General features: G+C 53.2%; 1 protein-coding gene across 1 annotated transcript in view; it reads left to right on the top strand.

Moving 5' to 3' along the window:
• LOC140906297 (1-phosphatidylinositol 4,5-bisphosphate phosphodiesterase gamma-1) overlaps positions 1 to 19,409 on the top strand; it is a 79,251-nt gene that overhangs the window by 19,582 nt on the left and 40,260 nt on the right. Inside the window, exons 2-4 of the mRNA XM_078851402.1 lie at positions 16,654 to 16,803; positions 17,724 to 17,817; positions 18,220 to 18,267. Of these exons, the coding sequence (XP_078707528.1) occupies positions 16,654 to 16,803; positions 17,724 to 17,817; positions 18,220 to 18,267 (292 nt within the window). The remainder of the gene's footprint in view (positions 1 to 16,653; positions 16,804 to 17,723; positions 17,818 to 18,219; positions 18,268 to 19,409) is intronic.

The following is a 19,409-nucleotide window of genomic DNA, read 5'->3' as shown; positions in this document are numbered from 1 at the left end:
TTTTGTTACATAATTTCACTCAAAAACAAAACAATGTAAAACTTCAGAGCCTACAAGTCCACTCAGTCCTACTTCTTGTTCAGCCAATTGCTAAGACAAACAAGTTTGTTTACATTTACAGGAGATAATGCTGCCCTCTTCTTATTTACAATGTCACCAGAAAATGAGAACAGGCTTTTGCATGGCACTTTTGTAGCCGGCATTGCAAGATATTTACATGCCAGATATGCTAAACAATCCTATGGCCCTTCATGCTTCAGCCACCATTCCAGAGGACATGCTTCCATGCTGATGACACTCATAAAAAAAATAATGCATTAATTAAATTTGTGACTGAACTCCTTGGGGGAGAATTGTATGTCTCCTGCTCTGTGTTTTACCCGCATTCTGCCATATATTTCATGTTCTAGCAATCTCGGATGATGACCCAGCACATGTTCGTTTTAAGAACACTTTCACTGTAGATTTCACAAAATGCAAAGAAGGTACCAATGTGAGATTTCTAACCAACCCAAGGTTTAAGAATCTGAAGTGCCTTCCAAAATCTGAGAGGGACGGGGTGTGGAGCATGCTTTCAGAAATCTTAAAAGAGCAACACTTTGATATGGAAACTACAGAACCCGAACCACCAAAAAAGAAAATCAACCTTCTGCTGGTGGGATCTGACTCAGATGATGAAAATGATCATGCATTGGTCTGCACTGCTTTGGATTGTTTTTGAGCAGAACCGGACATCAGCATGGATGCATGTCCCCTGGAATGGTGGTTGAAGCATGAAGGGACATATGAATCTTTAGCACATCTAGCACGTAAATATCCTGCAACACCGGCTACAAAAGTGCCATGCGAACACCTGTTCTCACTTTCAGGTGACATCGTAAACAAGAAGTGGGGCTGCACTATCTCCTGAAAATGAAAACAAACTTGTTTGTCTTAGCGATTGGCTGAATAAGAAGTAGGACTGAGTGGACTTGCAGGCTCTGAAGTTTTCCATTGTTTTATTTTTGAATGGAGTTTTTTTGTACATAATTCTACATTTGTAAGTTCAACTTTCATGATAAAGCGATTGCATGACAGTACTTGTATTAGGTGAATTGAAAATACTATTTGTTTTGTTTTTTTACAGTGCAAATACTTGTAATCAAAAATAAATATAAAGTGAGCACTGTACACTTTGTATTCTGTGTTGTCATTAAAATCAATATATGTGAAAATGTAGAAAACATCCAAAAATATTTTAAAAAATGGTATCCTATTATTAAGAGTGCAATTAATCAAGTGATTAATCGTGATTAATTTTTTTAATCGCTTGGCAGCCCTACTTATCTAAATCTACTGTAAGAGCAACCATCTTCAGCTCTTTCAATCTGTCCCCACTCATCCATCCTGAAGCCTCCAGATCTTGGTTTGGTTCATCAGTTCTGTTTGATCTGGCAATCCCTGCTGGAGAATATGGAACCCAATCAACACTGTTTTACAGTCACTTTTATTACCATGACTCTCCTTGAATCCTGATGAAATTAATAATAATTAAGGGTGATTTGGGACTATCCCGATGGCTTTGTGGGGCGGAGGAAGGAGCTGTCTGTTTGGGAGGCACACAGATGGTGATGGGCACAGTATGAGAAAATAGGTAAATCGATCACCACCCTTATTGAAAGGTCCTGTGGAAGGGGATGGACACTTATAACCTTTCGGCAGGGTTTTGGAATCTCCTGATGAATTTAACAGAAAATACTACTCCTTCTGTGGAATTTCACAGGACGGCTCCAAAAGGTGGGAATCATCTGTTCTATAGCATTTTAGAGTAAAGTCAACAAAATCCAGTTACATTTCTTTAGAACTCTCTTGGTTCCATGCCTGTCAAACCGCATAGGACTTTTCCATGGGGAAAATGCAGTTTGGTTTAAACTGCTAAAACAGCAGTCTCTTTCCCTTCCCTAGTTCACTCAATCTCTCCTATCTCCACCCACCTCTTCCCCTCTCTAAAGCAGGGACTTGTCTTCTGACCAGCCAGAAGCCCATGCATTGGTGATGAGCTGGGGGCTTTCAGATCTCTAGTGCCCCCACCTTAAGTAGACGCCCCAGCAGCCTGTCCCCGACTGTCCCCTGAAATGATCCCCCACCCAGAGCTGCCACATGTTATTTCTGCCTTGGATCTTTGCTGCATAGTGCTGATAGGGAATGTGGGAAGTCGCTGACCTGCACTGGGAACTGGTCTTGCCTGGCCTATGTGTGGGTGGATTCCCACTTTCCAGGTGGTCTCTGGGATGCACGCTGGGTTTGCAGGCCTGCAGAATAGGACCACAAGAGAGGAACCTGCAGCACGAATGGCCCCATTGTCTGCGGAGGGTGGGAGGTAGGGGTCAAGTTTCAGATGTCCTGAACAGCATGTATTGTTTTGCAGCCAGTCTCGGTCAAGTACAAACGGCTGTGTTTAGTGTCAGGGATTTTGCTGCTTGATCTGGGCGTGAGCAATGGGCCCACTGGAACCATGCTCAGCAGGTACCCTGACGTTCAGTGCTGTGCAGTTTAAGGGGCCTGAAAGTGAACAAAAGGTGCTTTGAAATTGCTCGTGTGTGGCTTTCATTCCAAAGAAGTTTTGCATCAGTGGATGGAGAGGTGTGAGCAGCGGAGACAGGGTTAGGTCCCAGAATGGTGCTTGCACTTTGTATCCTGCTTTCTTTCACTCTTCTCTAGCTCTCCGTTTCCCCGCTCTCTCTCTCCCATTCTGATTCTCTCCCTCCTTTGATTATCTGCCATCTGTTACTATTTTCACTGAGACGCTCCTCTCTTCCTTTTGCAGAGGTTGTCTCGGTTCTGATGCTTTCCAGTCATGCATTAGGCAACATGACTAATATCTGCCACGTGTGATTCACTGATCCTCTCCCCACCAGGCCAGGCGCATGATGACTAAACTGCTGGACGGGCCACCATCTTCTCTCCCTTATAGGAGGTTCCAATTCCCCATCCCACCTTGTGTTTATTTGTACTGGTCTCCAGATGTCGGAAGAACCAGCTTAAGAAGTTGTCCTTATTCCCAGTGACCCATTCCTCTGTAGAACAGAAAAGCTGGGAGAGCCTAAAATGACCCAACATGACTATATAGAGAAGGGGTGGCCAAACTTACGGACCGTCCGAACCGCATACAACAATCTTAGATGTTTGAGAATCAGGGCGCACCTGCTGGGGCTCGGGGCTTCACCCTGTGGGAGGTACCTGCCGGGGCTCAGGACTTTAGCCCCGCTCTTGCTAAAGTCCCGAGCCACAGCAGGCATGCCCTGTGTGGCTGAAGCCCCAAGCCTCCCCTCCCTCCTGGGAAGAAGCTGGAGGTGACATAGGGGGGCACATGAGATCACGAGCCACCTCCCTACCCCCTGATTTTTGCCAGGGTTTGCTGGACCCGCTCTGACACATGATGCTGCCAGGCCCCCTCCCTGCACAGCAGCTGCTGGAGCAGTGAAGCTGGGAGCTGTGGCCATGGGGAGAGGCACCAGCAAACAGCTGGGAGCTGCAGGGAGAGCCGCGACTTTTGCTGCTGCCTCTCCCGTGGAGCTAAAGCAGCAGCCCCCTTGCAGCTCCCAGCTGTTTGCTGCTGCCTCTCCATGCAGAACTAACACCTGGGAGCTGCAGGGAGAGGCCTCTGAGGGCAAGAGGGGATGTGTGTGCCTGGGGGTGTGTGACTCAAGCTGTTGGGGGGGGCAACCTTTAAATTGTGCCCCCCACTCTCAGCAGACACCAGTTGCCTCTGGCAGAAGCTCCTAGCCTCACCACCCCGCCGCAGGGCAGAAGCCCCGAGCTTCCTCCCCCACCAGTCTGGTAGGTGGAGAATGGGGGGAGCATGGGGGGCATCTTAATTGTAAAAGAGCTGCATGTGTCTCACAAGCCGCAGTTTGGCCATCCCAGATCTAGAGCAAGGACCTCTGAACTGCTCAGCTGAAGGGCATGGGCAGTGCATGAACCTCTGGCTGGGGGAGGCTAGCCCCTCAGCCCCACCCCTTCTGCCCAAGGCCCCGCCCCTTCCACGCGCCCCGGAACCCACAGGCCCCCCACCATGGCTGCCGGCCCCCCCCTCCAGGCTGGCTAGTGCCCGCAAGCCCTCCAGCCCCAGAGCGCGGGGAGGGAGAGCGGGGGGCACCGCTGCAGCCTCCCCAGCCCCAGGAAGGTGGGCGGCGTGACCCCAGCCTCTGGAGCCCAGCGGTGCCGCCAAAGCGGGGCCCTGGGGGTGGAGTGTGGGTGGGGCCACGCCCGGCTGTTTGGGGAGGCTGAAGGGGCTGCATTGGTGACTTGTGGGAAGCCTGCTTGCTCTCTACATCCACTCTCATATACAGGTGCTGCCCGTGGGCACTCCAGGGCTCAGGATTTTCGCTCCTCTCTCCAGACACATACATACAAACCCGTAGATGCACACAGGCACGCTCCCAATTAGGGAGGTACACACACAAAGGCACGGACACAAACACCCCTGAGGACACAAGAACATCCCCACGTGATGCTGGGCAGCTGAGGGTCTGGATAACTAACACAGTGACACATAGAGAAGTCCATTCCTGACCCCTCCCAGGCCTGGCCCCTTGCCCACTCAAGCTGCCCCCATACCTGCCACTGTGTCACAAACCCAGCTGGAGCATTGCTGGAAATTCCCCGGGAAATGACCCATTTCCTGCTCGCTCCTACAGCACAATAACCCCGCGCTAGCTGTCTCTTTCCACGTAGCGCTGATTGTTTCTCGTTAATGGCAGGCTTTGCCAGACAAAGGGCCCCCAAGTAGTTTTCCTCCTGTGACAGTTATCGCACATCCTGAGGGCTCTTCCGAGGTTCATCACCATGCTGGCTGGCCCCTCTGGGAAGCACCCTTCACAGCCTGAGATGCATTGAGTGTCCAGGAGAGGGGGCTTTCTTCCCCTATGGTCTCTTGCCCGCCCTTGTCATAATGTCACCCACAGCCTCTGACGCTCTTCCTGTGCGCCAGGGCTGCACCTTCTCCCCTGCTAGAAGGCAAGGCCATGAGCAGGGCACCGGGAGAACTCTGAAGAGACACTGGAGAAGGAGAGTGGAAGTTACAAGATTTTGCCAGTAAGGGCCGCAGCCTTGAGCTGCACCAACCCCTAGCCCTTGGAATCAGGTTCCGCTACGCCAGCAACAGGCCCAGAATCATAGACGTGAGAGAACGAAGACCCATTTGGTCACATTGGCTGCCTGTCCAGTCTAGTCTTCAGTGCCTCAAACAGCGGGACTTTCGCCCCTTCCTTGGCAGCCTCGTCCCCTGTCTACCACAGGGGTTCGCAAACCTTTCCACCAGGTGGGCCACATCTTAATAGAGAGATTCCCTCCTGGGCAGCCCCCTTTCCATTCACAATTATGAGGACACTTCACCTCCCATTCATGATCCTGGAAACCACCTCTCCTTCCACTCTCAATCGCCCAGCATTCCTGTGGCAACGGCAGCAAACTCTGATGGGAAAGTAACATTTTTAGCTTTCTGTACTATGACGTAGTAGCTGGAAACAAGCAGGAGGAACCAGCATCGGGGGACCAGCCAGCTTTCTACAGGCCATCAGCAAATGCTCTGAGGCCCACGGTTTGGGATCCACTGGCTTAATAGATCTCACTGCTAGAAACATTCCCTGCCACCCAGGTGAGATTTTACTGTGGTTAATTCAGTTCTCGCACTCTTGGACTATCCAGAACACTTGCTCTCACTTCATGTCCATGATCTTGTTCTCCTAGGTGGTTAGCGCCATCCCCCTTTGTGTTCATTTGGCCAAGCCAAAAGGATTTAATTCTTCAGTCTTCCCATGTAAATCCCCTGCCCAGTGGCCAAATCCACATGCAGCCATGGTGCTGGCCCAACAGTATCTGTGGGATGTCAGATGGGGAACTGAGGCACTGGGAGATTAAGTAACATGCTCATAGTCACACAGCGAGTCTGTGGCAGGGCAGGGAATTGAACCCAGATTGCCAGAGTTCCAGGGCCTGAAGCACAAGCCCACCCTTCTCTGTCCTCACCCTCGTAGCCAGCCACCGGGTTGGACAGTGCTTTCCAAACCCACCGTTAGACGTGGCCTCAGCCCCAAAGAGCTTCCGATCTCCTTTCAATGGAAGAAAGGTGATCTACAGCAGGGGGAGCTGTGGTCGATCTGCCGTAACCAATGGCTGGCGTCGAGGAGTGGGTTTTCAGGAGATTATTAGAACTGCCATGCCCATAAGGTCAATGAAAGTCATGGTGTCTGTAACCGGGCCAGCCTTAGGGAAAATGACATCCTGGGCAAACTTGTATTTTGGTGCCCCTGGCCCCCGCTGCCTCCCCATCCCCCCTCCATTGCCCTGGCCCCTTCTGCCTCCCTGGGGTCCCCATCACCCCCAGGCCCCACTGCCTCCCCACCCTTTTCCCCGAGCTCCCTTCCATGGACATGGAAGTATAAGTAGGGGCATAAGTAGGGGCATAGCGAGCAGATCGAGGGACGTGATCGTTCCCCTCTATTCGACATTGGTGAGGCCTCATCTGGAGTACTGTGTCCAGTTTTGGGCCCCACACTTCAAGAAGGATGTGGATAAATTGGAGAGAGTCCAGCGAAGGGCAACAAAAATGATTAGGGGTCTGGAACACATGAGTTATGAGGAGAGGCTGAGGGAGCTGGGATTGTTTAGCCTGCAGAAGAGAAGAATGAGGGGGGATTTGATAGCTGCTTTCAACTACCTGAAAGGGGGTTCCAAAGAGGATGGCTCTAGACTGTTCTCAATGGTAGCAGATGACAGAACGAGGAGTAATGGTCTCAAGTTGCAGTGGGGGAGGTTTAGATTGGATATTAGGAAAAACTTTTTCACTAAGAGGGTGGTGAAACACTGGAATGCGTTACCTAGGGAGGTGGTAGAATCTCCTTCCTTAGAGGTTTTTAAGGTCAGGCTTGACAAAGCCCTGGCTGGGATGATTTAACTGGGAATTGGTCCTGCTTCGAGCAGGGGGTTGGACTAGATGACCTTCTGGGGTCCCTTCCAACCCTGATATTCTATGATTCTATGATTCTATGATTCTATGACATGCACCCAGGCCCGCCCCTCTTGACCATGGCGGCCAGAGAGCTGCGGCTGCTGGTTGGGCGCCCAGCTCTGAAGGCAGCGCCCTGCCAGCAGCCGTGCAGAAGTGAGGGTGGCGATACCATAGCTTGCCACCTTTACTTCTGTGCTCCTGCCGGCAGCGGCACTGCCTTCAGAGCTGGGCGGCCGGAGAGTGGCAGCTGCTGGCCGGCATCCCAGAGGGGCCAGGGCTATGAACTGCCAAGCCTAGAGGTGCCGGGGCTCAGCCCTGGCAAGCCCAGCACAAATTAAGCACTGACCCCCCCACCTCCAACCACAGCGCTCTGGGTAGTCTCCCACCCTGGTCAGCCAGTCTGTAATGCTGGCAATCCCCTGGGGACAGTGCTGAGATCTGACCCCATCTCTACTATTCCTGCTCTTTTTTCGAGTGCCTGGTCATTGCCTGTGTCAAACAGAATGGAACGTATAATCACGAAAGACCAATCTTTCTTAGCCACTGGCACCAGACACAAATGAAGGGTAGAACAGTGTATCTTACAGGGCTGGGCTTCATGCACACAGAGGTCCTTAGAGCACAGAATTTCCAACACGTGCCTTTGTACAACCATTACAGCACCGATCAATGCCCCTTACTGGCTGCACCCACCCTGGACTGGCACACCTCGAGGCACCCTTTGAGCCAGTGCTGCAAAAGTAACAGCTGGAAATGCTGTCTCTGAAATGCTGAGAAAGAGCCCAGCACGGAAACCCCACCCTACTGACCCACGGTCTGCGTCTTTATATAGAGAGGATAATAAGAGTGCACTGAGAGAGAAACACCCTGTGGTTTTAAATTGCCACCTTTGGGCAGACGTCTTCAATTAAAAGATGAGCTCAGATTGGCCCAGAGGAGCATTCCTCTTTAGAGAGAGCAGGCAAATAAGACGAGCTATGAGATGCGCTGTTATGATAGTGCACAGTGCAGAGAAAGCTGGTTGGAGGCCTCTATTTATCCCATCCCAGCATTACAAGAACTCAGCAACTAGGATGAAAGGAGGTACTTTCTCAAGCCACTGTGGAACTCCCTGCCTCATGTGGAGGCATGTCACTCTGCTAGACCCAGAAAAGAATCAGAGTCCCATGACCAAGGCGCTGTTACAGCACCGAGGAGAAATAAAGCTCTGAACGAGGAGTGCCAGGAGACTTGGGTACAGGTCTGGGGCTCTAAAGACTACAGAGTGGACAAGTACGAAGTCCTCCTTTGGGCATGCTGAGGGGTGTGCAAGGTGATTTACAGAGCCACCGACCCACTGTAGAGTAACTCCGGACCATTTTATAGTTAGAACTGATCATTCCTCAGAGGCTGTACGTTTTCTGTGTTTTCTTCGTTATTCTTTCTTGGCCAGGGTCACTTGAGGTTGAGGAGTGTTTCTTTCCTATTCCATACAGCCGGAAGAGCAGTGAAGGATCTTTCCCCCTCAGCATCGAAGACCTTCCTTTCTCCCAGTCCTGAGTTCATCAATCAATCCTATTCTACTCCGGCCTAGTCTGTTCCGGTTCTTACGTTACAGAGCCTTTGAGGGCCTTCCAGAAGTGCATTGCACAACATGACTAACATCTGTCCCCTGTAGGTCTTTTGTCTTTCCCTCCCCCAGGAGAAATTATGAGGGAGGAAGGGTTGGTTTCAGTTCTTTTAATAACTGACCATATTCCATGTGTGCTGCGCTATGTGTTTCTATACCCTCTGTTAGCCAAGCCCGTCCTTTCCCCCAAGCCTTGCTCTTTGTTTGTGTTCAGTTGTTTCCTGAACCATCCCAGAATAGAGTCGGGGAAATGGGCTGTCTGGGTGTCTCCTAGGAGAGGAAAAGCACAGAGTGAGGGCAGCAAGCTGCAGGATTCATTTCTGACTGTGCTGTCAGCTCCTATTCTGCAGAGCAGGGGGACGGGATGCTGCCTTGCATTTCTGCATGCTGCCTCGTTATCCCACCCGCCAGGAACTCCGCAGTTCTGATCCCAGCTCCGTCACTAACTCCCTCTATAGCTCTGAGCCAGTGACGGGGCCTGGAATGGCATGGAATATGGTCCCATCGAAGCTGGAGGTGGCATTTCCAGCTCAGGTAGAAGTTGCTAAAAAATACCAAGGTAGCTGCAGCTGCATGGGCCCCGTCCCATCTGAAACCTTGTATACTCGCAGCAGCTAGCTGTCCCGCCGCCCATGCAGCCGTGGCTACAGGGCTATTTTTAGTGTCTACCCCAGTGCCTATTTTTGTGTCTAGCCACACTGGAAATGCCAACTCCAATGTCCGTGTACCCAGGATGTCGTAATATCGAGGGGAAGGATGTGGCCTAGCCGGGATACCGCTCCCAGTCTGGGCATCTCAGAAAGATGTTGACTCCTCTGGCCAATTAGGGAGTAACTTTGAGGAGCTCCATAGGAAGTCCTACCCACTCCTCCTGCGCTGGAAGGGGACAGCTAGTATGTGGGACAACAATGTGAAGAGGGTTATGGGATGGATTATTTGGGTACGTGGAGAGTAGATCTGAAAAACAAAACAGGGAAAGCTGGGGTGAATCTGGGTGTCCTGTGGGCTGTAAAGGGGCATAGGGCCTTTTACCTCTAGGTCACCAGTTCGGATTCAACCCATGGTGAAAATCGTCGCCAGCAGTGTTGGCTGTTTCTTGGCCTGTATGAAATGAGTTTGGCTGATCTCAGTCCATTCTAAGCACACGCATTAAGCAAAACCTACTACCTCCACTGGCACTCATTAGCCCCTTTCTTAGCAACCTCATCCACAGGCCAAGACTTGACTGGAGCACAGAGACTGAACTTCCCCCTCAGCCCTTGAGTTGGTCCATCGAGGCAGGGCGGGGATGCATTAGGAGAGCAGGGGGCGGGGGGAGACTTGGCTTTGCCACTGGCTGCGCTGTACCTGCTCTGCAGATAAGCACGAGACTTCATGCCCCAAGTGTGTGAATGTGGCACTTTTCCCCTGCCCTGGCTAGACCTGGAGAAATAACCGAGAGAAAGCTCCATACGAAATAAGAAAAGAGAGAGGAAAGGAGTGAGAACAAGGGGGTCAGGGAAAGAGGAAGAGGGCTGGATAAGGCAGAGGAGAGGAAACAGATGGGGGAAATCAGAGATATCGAGATGAACGTCACATGCCAATGGGGAAGGTGAGAATCCCCCTGGTCCCACCACAGGGCAGGGCATAGCAAGGGCAGATTACGCAGGGCTATCTGCTCCCACACAGTTGCTGCTTACTTCATCTGTTGTCATCCTAAGTGAAACTGATTAGCAGAGAGAGTGACTTCCTTGTTCAAAGGTGACCTATGTGGCAATAAGGAGGCCGATGGAGGCAAAGGGAAGGGAAGGCTGTGCCCTGTAAAATTCCCATATGTGCAGGAAGTGGTGTCGGGACTCCGTAAACAGCGAAGGTAGCACAGTGTCAGGGGATGCTGCATTGCAGGAAGGGGTGATGGTGATGCATGACGGGGCTCTCTCCCCCATCAGTCAGAACTAGGGGTGCTGTGCTGCAGGGATTGGGGTGGCTGACTCAGTAGGGGGCACTCTCTTCTTCAAGTCAGCGATGACCCCAGCTCCCCGGTGTCAGATGATGCCTTTCAGGGGCGAGGTGGCCATTGCAGATCCCCTGGCACTTTCTGCAAGCGGCTGGAGGTGCTAAGCTGGGTGTCCTGTGCACAAGCCAACTCAGGTAACAACATTCCGCCGACTTCGGTGCAGTTCCTACTGCATGTGGGATCCTCCTTCCCTTCGTGCCCTAAACCATTGCGTCGTGTTCCTGTGCGCTGCTCAGGAATTGCTGGGCTCCACTCCAGAGCTGGCTGCATTTCAGCAGTGGGCGAAGCGATCCCTGTGTACTAGGGAGGAACAACAGTCACTCCATAATTAAGACTGCAACTGAGTTTCCATGATATAAAGACGGTTTTGCCTTTCCACCTCTACAATCTACAGAAAAGATCTAGTGACCTCAAACCTGACAGGTCAGATCTGGGCTCGTAGTAGAGCTGTTGTGCACAATTTGAAGCGACCGAGACCAGGCTTCCTGAATTATGAGTCTCTGAACAAGGAGACATTAAATGCAATTCCCAGATTCTCCCAATTCATTTTGCCAGTGTGTAGCACAAACTCAGACGGCAGGAGAGAGAGCCAATCGCTACTGTTGGTCTCCCCTAGGTGGGACCTAGTGCCCACAGCCAACATTCAGTGGGTCAAAGTCCAGTTTCAGGAGTTACTAGAATTAGACTGAGTGACCCCCGTGGCGGCCTGCCAGCTCTGATGAGCTCACACAGGGCCTGTCACAGGGCTGCTGGAGACCTGCGCTTTCCCTTTGTGAAAGAAGCTTCTAACCTGTTTCCTTGCAGAGGCACGGCTGGATCCTCTGCCAGTGCCGATCAATAGTGTCAGTGGAAAACCGATTTTCCATTCGAGGCCTCACAAGGGGGCTCTCTGTTCCAGCAAATGTCAGAATGCCAAGGGAAGGGGGGTACCCCAGGATACCTTCCCTCCCAGAGCTCCCTGATTTCACCCTATCCTCACCTCCCAGAGGAATCTTCTGAGGTCTGTAGAGAGGGGGCCATCTAGAGATCTAGAAATGGAGGCTGCAGAGGACAGGAGGTTGGGCTGAGGTCTCCCACATACACACGCCCCGCTCTCTTATCCACTACCTGAGCCTCTGGATTCCTGCTGTCCCCACTCAGACACATCAGCCAGTCCTTCTGGGCCACCTGCCTGACATGAGTGGGACGTCAGAGCAAGGTCTCGCTGCCAGGAGCGTAGGAAAGCAGTGTGGGGGCACCGGAGGAAGAAGTTATTTCACGGGCAGTTGGTGAAAGGGATCAGACACTCAATCCAGGGAGAGGGAAGCGGACTGGATCACAGGGAAGGGGGCGTTGGCCTTATCAGAGGGAATGGTTTCTACAGCTCACCCCGGCCCTGTAAACCCTGCTGACACCCTGGCATGCCTCCAGGAGAGCTAAGCAGGGGTCTGACCCTTTCTCTGTGGGCGCAGGTTACCCAGCCAGGACATAGCCCCTTGCACTCTGCACAGGGAAACCACCTCTGCATCTCCATGGGGGGCAGGACAGAGTGTCCTAGGGGGCTGCTCTGTCCAGCCCATCCTGAGACCCCTGGTCCCCAGCTCTGTGCAGCCCCTGCGGACCCTGGTGTCTCTCCAGACCCGCTGGCAGATTTCTTCGCCTCGGCTGTGCTGCCAGCATCAGATTTGGCAGCCGATGCGGGTGATGTTGTCGGTTTCCTGACAGCGTTCTGGTGTTACCCGGGTAACCCGACTGCTAGCGAAGGAGGCCTGACCTCTGGGAGCTGTTTACCAGCCAGAGAGAGACACCAGTGCCAATGGAGCTGGGAGGAGCTGCTCTGGCTCCAAGGCTGGCATCTTCCTTCCTGGCACCTGCAGCGGGGGGGCCCAGTGCCCGCACCACCATCAGCCTCCTCCGTCCCATCCCCCTAGCACAGGGGTGCCCAATGCCTGCACTCCTGCCAGCATCCTCCATCCCATCCCCCCAGCACAGGGTGCCCAGTGCCCACCACCCCATCAGCCTCCTCCGTCCCATCCCTGGGCATAGGGATGCCCAGTGCCTGCACACCTGTCAGCCTTCTCCATCCCATCCCCCTGGGACAGAGGTGCCTGCCCCCTCCCCCCCCGTCAGCCTTGTCTTTTCCATCCCCCTGGCACAGGGGCTCCCAGTGCCTGCACACCTGTCAGCCTCCTCTGTCACATCCCCCGACACAGGGGTGCCCATATCCCTGTCAGACTCCTCTGCCCCCTACCCATGGTCCTGGGCTTCAGTCCCCTCTGCCCCACACCCTGTGTCTCATTCACACTGGCCAGCATGAGTGCCAGTCTTTTGACCCCCCTCAGCCCAGGTGTGAATGGGGACCCAAGGTTCAGGGCAGGAAGCAATCAGCTCTCCGTGACTTCTACCCCTGTTCCTGGTATGACCCCACCTCAGCCCAGTTCCCTGTGCAGCGTCTCATCCATTCTCGCTCCATTTCCCAGTGTCTCCATAAGCCAAAATCCCACTGGCTCCTGCCCCTCGCCCAGTGTCCCTCCCACACTCCCAGTCTGTTTTGCATGGCAGGGGGTGAGAAGGTGAATGTGCGTATGGTGGAGACTGGCCACGGGGTTCCATAACCCCTGCCTGGCGCTCGGCCCAGCCGATCACAGCACTTCTCCATGGTATGGCCAGGAGCCTTGTGGCATGTGTGAAAACCATGGCAGAAAGGCCTGCACCCTACTCCCAGAGAACTGAGGATTCACTTCTTACTACCCAGTTGGATGCACCCTGCCCTGGATCAGGCTCTGAATCTATTTCCCAACCTCTGCTCTCAGCCCTGCCTCCTCGTGTCTTCTGTCCATGCCAGTCGATCCCTTTGGAAGGCACCTGGTGGCCCCAGATCAGCAGCTGACAGGCTCTGAGTGGCTGGAGACCTGCCCTGGCAGTGGGGCCCCCAGGATGTTGTTTGGAAAGAGACTGAACGGTGGGCAGGGGTCTGGTGATCTTGTCCCCATTCGAGAGTGGGCCTGGGAGTGGAGTAGGGCGGCTTTCCTCTTGTTTCCCTATTGATGAGGCTGGTAAAGCACTAGCCCGCCTTCCCGTCCATCTGAGATGCCTGTGACATTTCTGGGGGTGAATCGAGGTGTCCGGGGTGAATCATCAGCCACCCGCTTACGGTGTGAGGGAGCCCGGTCTGTGCCAGGCGAATGGGCCGGCTGCTGGCAACACAAGGGCTATCGCAAGCCCCCCTCTTCCCCAGTAGAGCCTAGCAATTTACACACCCTGCTTGGTTACACTCGAGTACCCAGTCCCGGGGCTTCTGGACACCCACACTGCCCAACGAGCTGCTGCCTCTGGGGAAGCCGTGCCCCCCCCAATCACTGGGGTCACCTCCGTTCAACACACTCTTTAGCATAAGGCACTTAGACATGTCTATAGTAAAACCAAAGTGAAGTTTATTTGCCCGAGCTTGAGATAAATATTTAAATAAAAGCAAATATAAGGATATGGGGTGCTGGAACAGGAGGGCCAGGGGGCTATGCCTGCCCACTTTTTACCGGGCATAAAGGCAAGCGACAGGGGGAGAGGGCGGAGAAGAGCGAGTGGGGGGTGGGGATCTTGGGGGAAAAAGGAGGCGTGAGGGCGGGGCCTTGGTGGGAAGAAGCAGCAGTGTTTGGGGCCTCAGGGGAAAGGGCAGCAGGGGAGGGGCCTCGGGGAAGGGGCAGTAGGGGGCGGGGCCGCAGGGGAAGGGCCGTGTGGGAGGGGCCTCAGGGGAAGGGGCGGCAGGGGAGGAGCCTCAGGGAAGGGGCAGCAGGGGGCGGGGCCTCAGGGGAAGGGCCGTGTGGGAGGGGTCTTGGGGGGAAGGGGCAGCATGGGGGGGGCCATGGTTCAAGCAGTGGTGGCCCTCCTGACTTTTAGGGAGCTTCCTTTGCCCCGATAAGGATTTGGCAACATATGATGACAGATAAAAGAAAAATATAAAACAGTCTAGACCCCGTACTTATTAAGCGGTTCCTTTGCCATCTGAGAAGGTGTTTCTCACCCAATGGTCAGTCCTTGCTGCGTTTGTCCAGCCCTGAGCTCTGGGATCCGCCTTTCCTGCGGGTAGAGCCACTTCTGTAATGGAGAACATCTCGTGCCCTTTCTCCTCTTACACAGATCCAGACTTTTGTCTCGTTTCATAGTCAAGGCAATTTGGTAACTTCGGTTCACCCCTGAAGGTCCCCTATTCAGAGTCCAGGGCTCCTTTCGTCTTGTGGATGCTCCAGCCTGCACCTGATCCAGATCACAAACCCAGGACTAGTCGATTATTCTCAGTGTTGAGTTACTCAGCTCTGAGACTCATCCTGCCTGGGATGGCATGTTTTACCTCCAGCAGTTTGGGAGCATAATAGACTACATGTTACATGACTCTAAAATGGTTTCCTGTACAAACACCTCACAATACCCATGAGAACCAGCTAGTGCTTAGCTTTGGCAGAGACCCCACAGGAGCCCTTTGGGTGCAATATCAAGACAATGACCAGACATGGGTATAATACACCTGCCTGGGCAGGGCTGTGTCACATACCCATGGGCTCGGTTCATTCTGACTCCATGGCTGAGACACGTCTGGCCAGTACGCAGCTCCCCCAGCAGTGACGCTGGTTGATCTGCAAACTCCATTCTTGTGGCTTTCACCATTCGAGAATCCCACCATGCAAGGAGAGCCCGGTCATACACAGTGGCTTAGCTGTCCTCTCTCGCCGAATGAAAGCCAGCCCGTGCAGCAGGGCACTGCTTGATTCCTTCTCCAGCCCTACTGGGGTATGAACTTGACTAGGCTTTGTTCTGGGCCGCCGACCAGGGGTGAATTTCCCCCTCAGTCTTTACTCAGGCAAAACTCCCACAGCCCTCAGAGAGAGCTTTGCCTAAATAAAGTTACCAGGCCTTTGCCCAGCACTCTTTAAAATAACTTTCTAGTCTTTGAATTGCAGCCCCGTTGGAAACCTGAAACTATTTTCCTCTTAGTTTGTTATTGTAGGGTTGCTTCTGAGCGCTGGGGCTCTGCCCTCTGCTCTCTTGTTTGTTTACATACATATTTACAAAACCTGGGCTTGCCAGAATTTGATTTTTTAATATGTCCTTTTGAGGGATAATATTCATTTTTAAGCATTTTTAAAAATGCTTATCAATTTAATTGTTCACAACAGCACAAAATTAAGGGTTTTTAAGCATTGTTTTAGTTGTATCAATATAAATTTTCACAGTGGGGGAAATTATCGGGATGGGTCAGACAATAATTAGTTATGACAGTAGAGGCTGAGATTCAAAAAATTAAAGCTGTATAATCGTTCACACACAAACTGGCTGCATTACGTCAAAGCATACAAAGCAAATACCCTAAAAGCAAACTCTAATAAGTTCTCACACCGCATTTTTCATACTTTGCCTAGCTGTCAATTTCAGTTATTATCAGTGGAAAGATTTGTTATTGGTTTGTCTGTGTGCAGTGAAATCAACATTGACTAGTAAAACCAGAATCCTTCCAAGGCTCACAATACATAAACAATGCTGCAGAGCTCCACTGCGAATCTGCTTGCAGAGCTGACCCACAAGGAAAACCTATGTGTTGCAGAAAGTGGTCATGCAACAACCTGCTTCCTTCTGAGATGGCATAGACCCGAAAGCCCCAGTGACATGCTCGAGGGTGCCGTGCCACTGAGTGCACGTCAGATAAGCTTGCAGTCCTGGCTGCTTGGGGTTATAACTGATCACATGGCACTTTTCACAAGAGTAGAAATGATATCTCTGACTGGATGCATTCTGCCTCCCCAAATTCCTCCTAAGCATTTGATTGGAAACATGATTCTTCCTCACGTCCTGTCTGAAGCTGCTGCATGTAGTTAAGCAGCTGCTGTGTTCCACCCCAGAGGTGGCTGCATTTCAGTGAGGCCCGGAGTTATTTTCATGCACACAATCCAGCTAAAAGGTACTGCCGGAATATGTCATTATTAATCACTACACTGCACAACAGCAGCTGCGGCTCTGGGCATGGAAGAGTGAAAACGAGGATGGGCTTCTGGGAAAGGGTCACGTGTCCATCTCTTTCTCCTCTAGTCGACATTCGGGAGATAAAAGAGATCCGCCCAGGGAAGAATTCCCGGGATTTTGAACGATATCCAGAAGATGCTCGGAAACTGGACTCCGCCATGTGTTTCATCATGCTGTATGGCCCGGATTTCAGGCTCCGGACACTCAGTGTTGCTGGTCAGTGCTGGGTGATGGAGGGTGACAACGGGCAGGGAGGGTCTAATCTTGATTCTTTCCCTTCCCCATTTCTTCCTAGGGCTGTTAAGGTTTCATGGATGAGGCGGCCTCACCAGCTTTCCCACCCACCCAAGCTCTGTCCTGGCCCAGGGGAGAGGGTGGGAGTCAGCTGTGGTGGAAACCAGGACGTGGACACACGGGCTGGGGGAAGAGGGCCATGAAGCCTCTTAGCAGGGAGAAGACAGGTCAGGTTGTCACCATCTCCCTCCAGCAGTCCTTTCTCCCAGCATCCCTCCTCCCTGACACAGCGCCCCACCCAGACCCCACTCGCAGCGAGGGCCATCCCTGATGGAATGCCACTCTCAGGGTGAATTTGGCCCATTGGCACAGGCGCCAACTCCAGGGGTGCTCTGGGGCTCCACCACCGATGGGGAAAAATAGCGGGGGCTCAGCGCCCACCAGCCCTGTTTGGGAGACTCTAGGGGGAGAGCGGAGAGCAGTGAGCCGGCGGGGGGCCTGGGGGAGGGGGCAGAGTGGGGGCGGGAAGAGGTGGAATGAGGGCGGGGCCTCAGGGAGGGGCGGACTGGGGGGCAGGGCCTCAGGGCAGCACGTGTGTGGAGCACCCACCGTGAAAAATAGAAGTCGGTACCTGTTCCCAGTTGGCCAACGGTGAAGCCAGCTGGATGGAAATGGTGCTGTTGTCCGTACGAAGAAGAGCACCATCTCGGTGCATTGTCTAAACTCAGCTAGAGATGAGGAGCAGCCAGATCCCTCAATCCCCGCACCCCCGAGTTGCGGGGAGAGGTCAGCCCGGGAGCAGACCATTGCAGCCTGGCCCCATCTCTAGTGTAAGTGCAGAGAGGGAACTTCCCTTAGCCCCGCTCCTCCCACTGCTGGACTCTGCTCTTCTCCCTCCTCAGCCTTCTGTGAGGAAGACGTCAACCTGTGGATGACGGGCCTGAACTGGCTGGTGACGGACACTCAGAAAGCCCAGACGCCGCTACAGATTGAAAGGTATGGGCAGGGAGCTGGGCTGCTGGGGGGGCTGGGGATCCCTCTGTCCCGTCACTCCAGAGCCTGGCTGGGTGGGCCGGGAGATCCGAGCCACCCCTGGGCACTGCAGAGTGAGGTGGGACTCAGGGAAGTGAAGAGCACACAGGGTCGCTAGTTTGGTTTTCCTTCATCCCCATTTTGGGGTGCCCAGTAATCCTGGAGAGCACTGAACGAATGCGGGCCCCAGAGCTGGCTGGGGTGCTGATGAGGGGATGAAACGCCTTCCTGAGGTGTAATCCCCTCCGGAAGAGGCCGGACCCCATCACCCCAGCATGTGCGTTAACTGCACCGTGCTCCTAGCTGCCTCACTGCTGGGACCCCTCGGCTCCAGGCTGATCCGTTTCTTCTCAATCCTCTTGCTAGGTGGCTGCGGAAACAGTTTGACTTGATGGACAGGACGAGAGAAGGCAGGTGAGTGAGGCAGACAGGCAGGGACGACAGGAAGGTTGATGACCCTCGGCGTTTTCATACTAGCAGGTGTCACTGCAAAGACTATCTGCCTCTCGCCCGGGTTTGCCACACTTTCTGTGGCAGCCACCGGAGGGTGGTCTGCGCAGGATGGAGGGAGCTGGCATGATAGGGCCTGAGGCTGGCAAACCCCCTTCATGAGCTGAGAAATGCTTGAGCTCTTTAGAGGATGGGGAGAGGAGACAAACATTTCATGGTGGCTGGAAAAATGAGGCCTTGCCCAGTCGTCCAGCTCTCTGCCACTCTCTGCCCACCACACAGCCCTGCCATGCCTGCTCCTTTCCCATCACCCAGTCCCCACAGGCTGGGAGATAAAGCCTCAGGAGATAAAGCAGCAGAAGCCCTGATCCTGCAGTCCTCGCGCTCTCCGAACTTCCACTGGCTCGACTGGGAGCTTGGAGCATGCTAAGGCAGCGGGATGAGGGCTGGTTGTCTGACAGGCTCAGGTTGTAAGATATTGTGGCCTTAAGCAGGGGGGAAATTTGATCCCATTGTCAGAGCCGCGGCCAAGGCCAGGATCCCACTGGAACAGGCTCTCAAGGAATCTGGAGCCAAACAGGACTAAAAGGAAAAGATGGAAATGAGACAGTGTCTCTCTGAGAAGCTGTGGGGAGTTGGGAGATGGGACAGGGGGGAAAGGGGGGGCAAGGAGGAGGAAAGAAAACTGGATTTAAAATGTTTTGTTTAATCAGCATTTTGGTCCCTTTCTGTCCAGCTAGCTAACAAGGCGCGGCTGCTGGGGCGGGGCCCAGCAGACCTCTTTGCCCTGCCGCATGCCAGCTCTGTGTAAACAGGACATCGGACAGGAAGTGAGGGGGTTCCATCCAGGAAGAGGAGGGGGCCAGGGCAGGAAATGATGGGACATGGGACAGGAAGTGGGGCTAGTGTGGAAGGAGCAATCGGCTTTACAAAAACATGGGTGTGTCCCCTGGGGACCTGAGTGCTATATTCAAGTCTGAAATAGAAGCACAGCAAGGGAGAAAGGCCTTCTGGACTATTCCCAAGAGACGGCACTGCGGGAGTCTTCAGGGATGCCTCCGTGCACCAGGCACTTGGCAGAATCCCACTGAGATGATTTGATGAGG

The sequence above is a fragment of the Lepidochelys kempii genome, chromosome 2 (genome assembly GCF_965140285.1).
Source record: "Lepidochelys kempii isolate rLepKem1 chromosome 2, rLepKem1.hap1, whole genome shotgun sequence".
Lineage (NCBI taxonomy): Eukaryota > Metazoa > Chordata > Testudines > Cheloniidae > Lepidochelys > Lepidochelys kempii.
The sequence above is the reverse complement of the archived record's forward strand: the minus strand, read 5'-3'. Positions and strand labels throughout refer to the sequence as shown.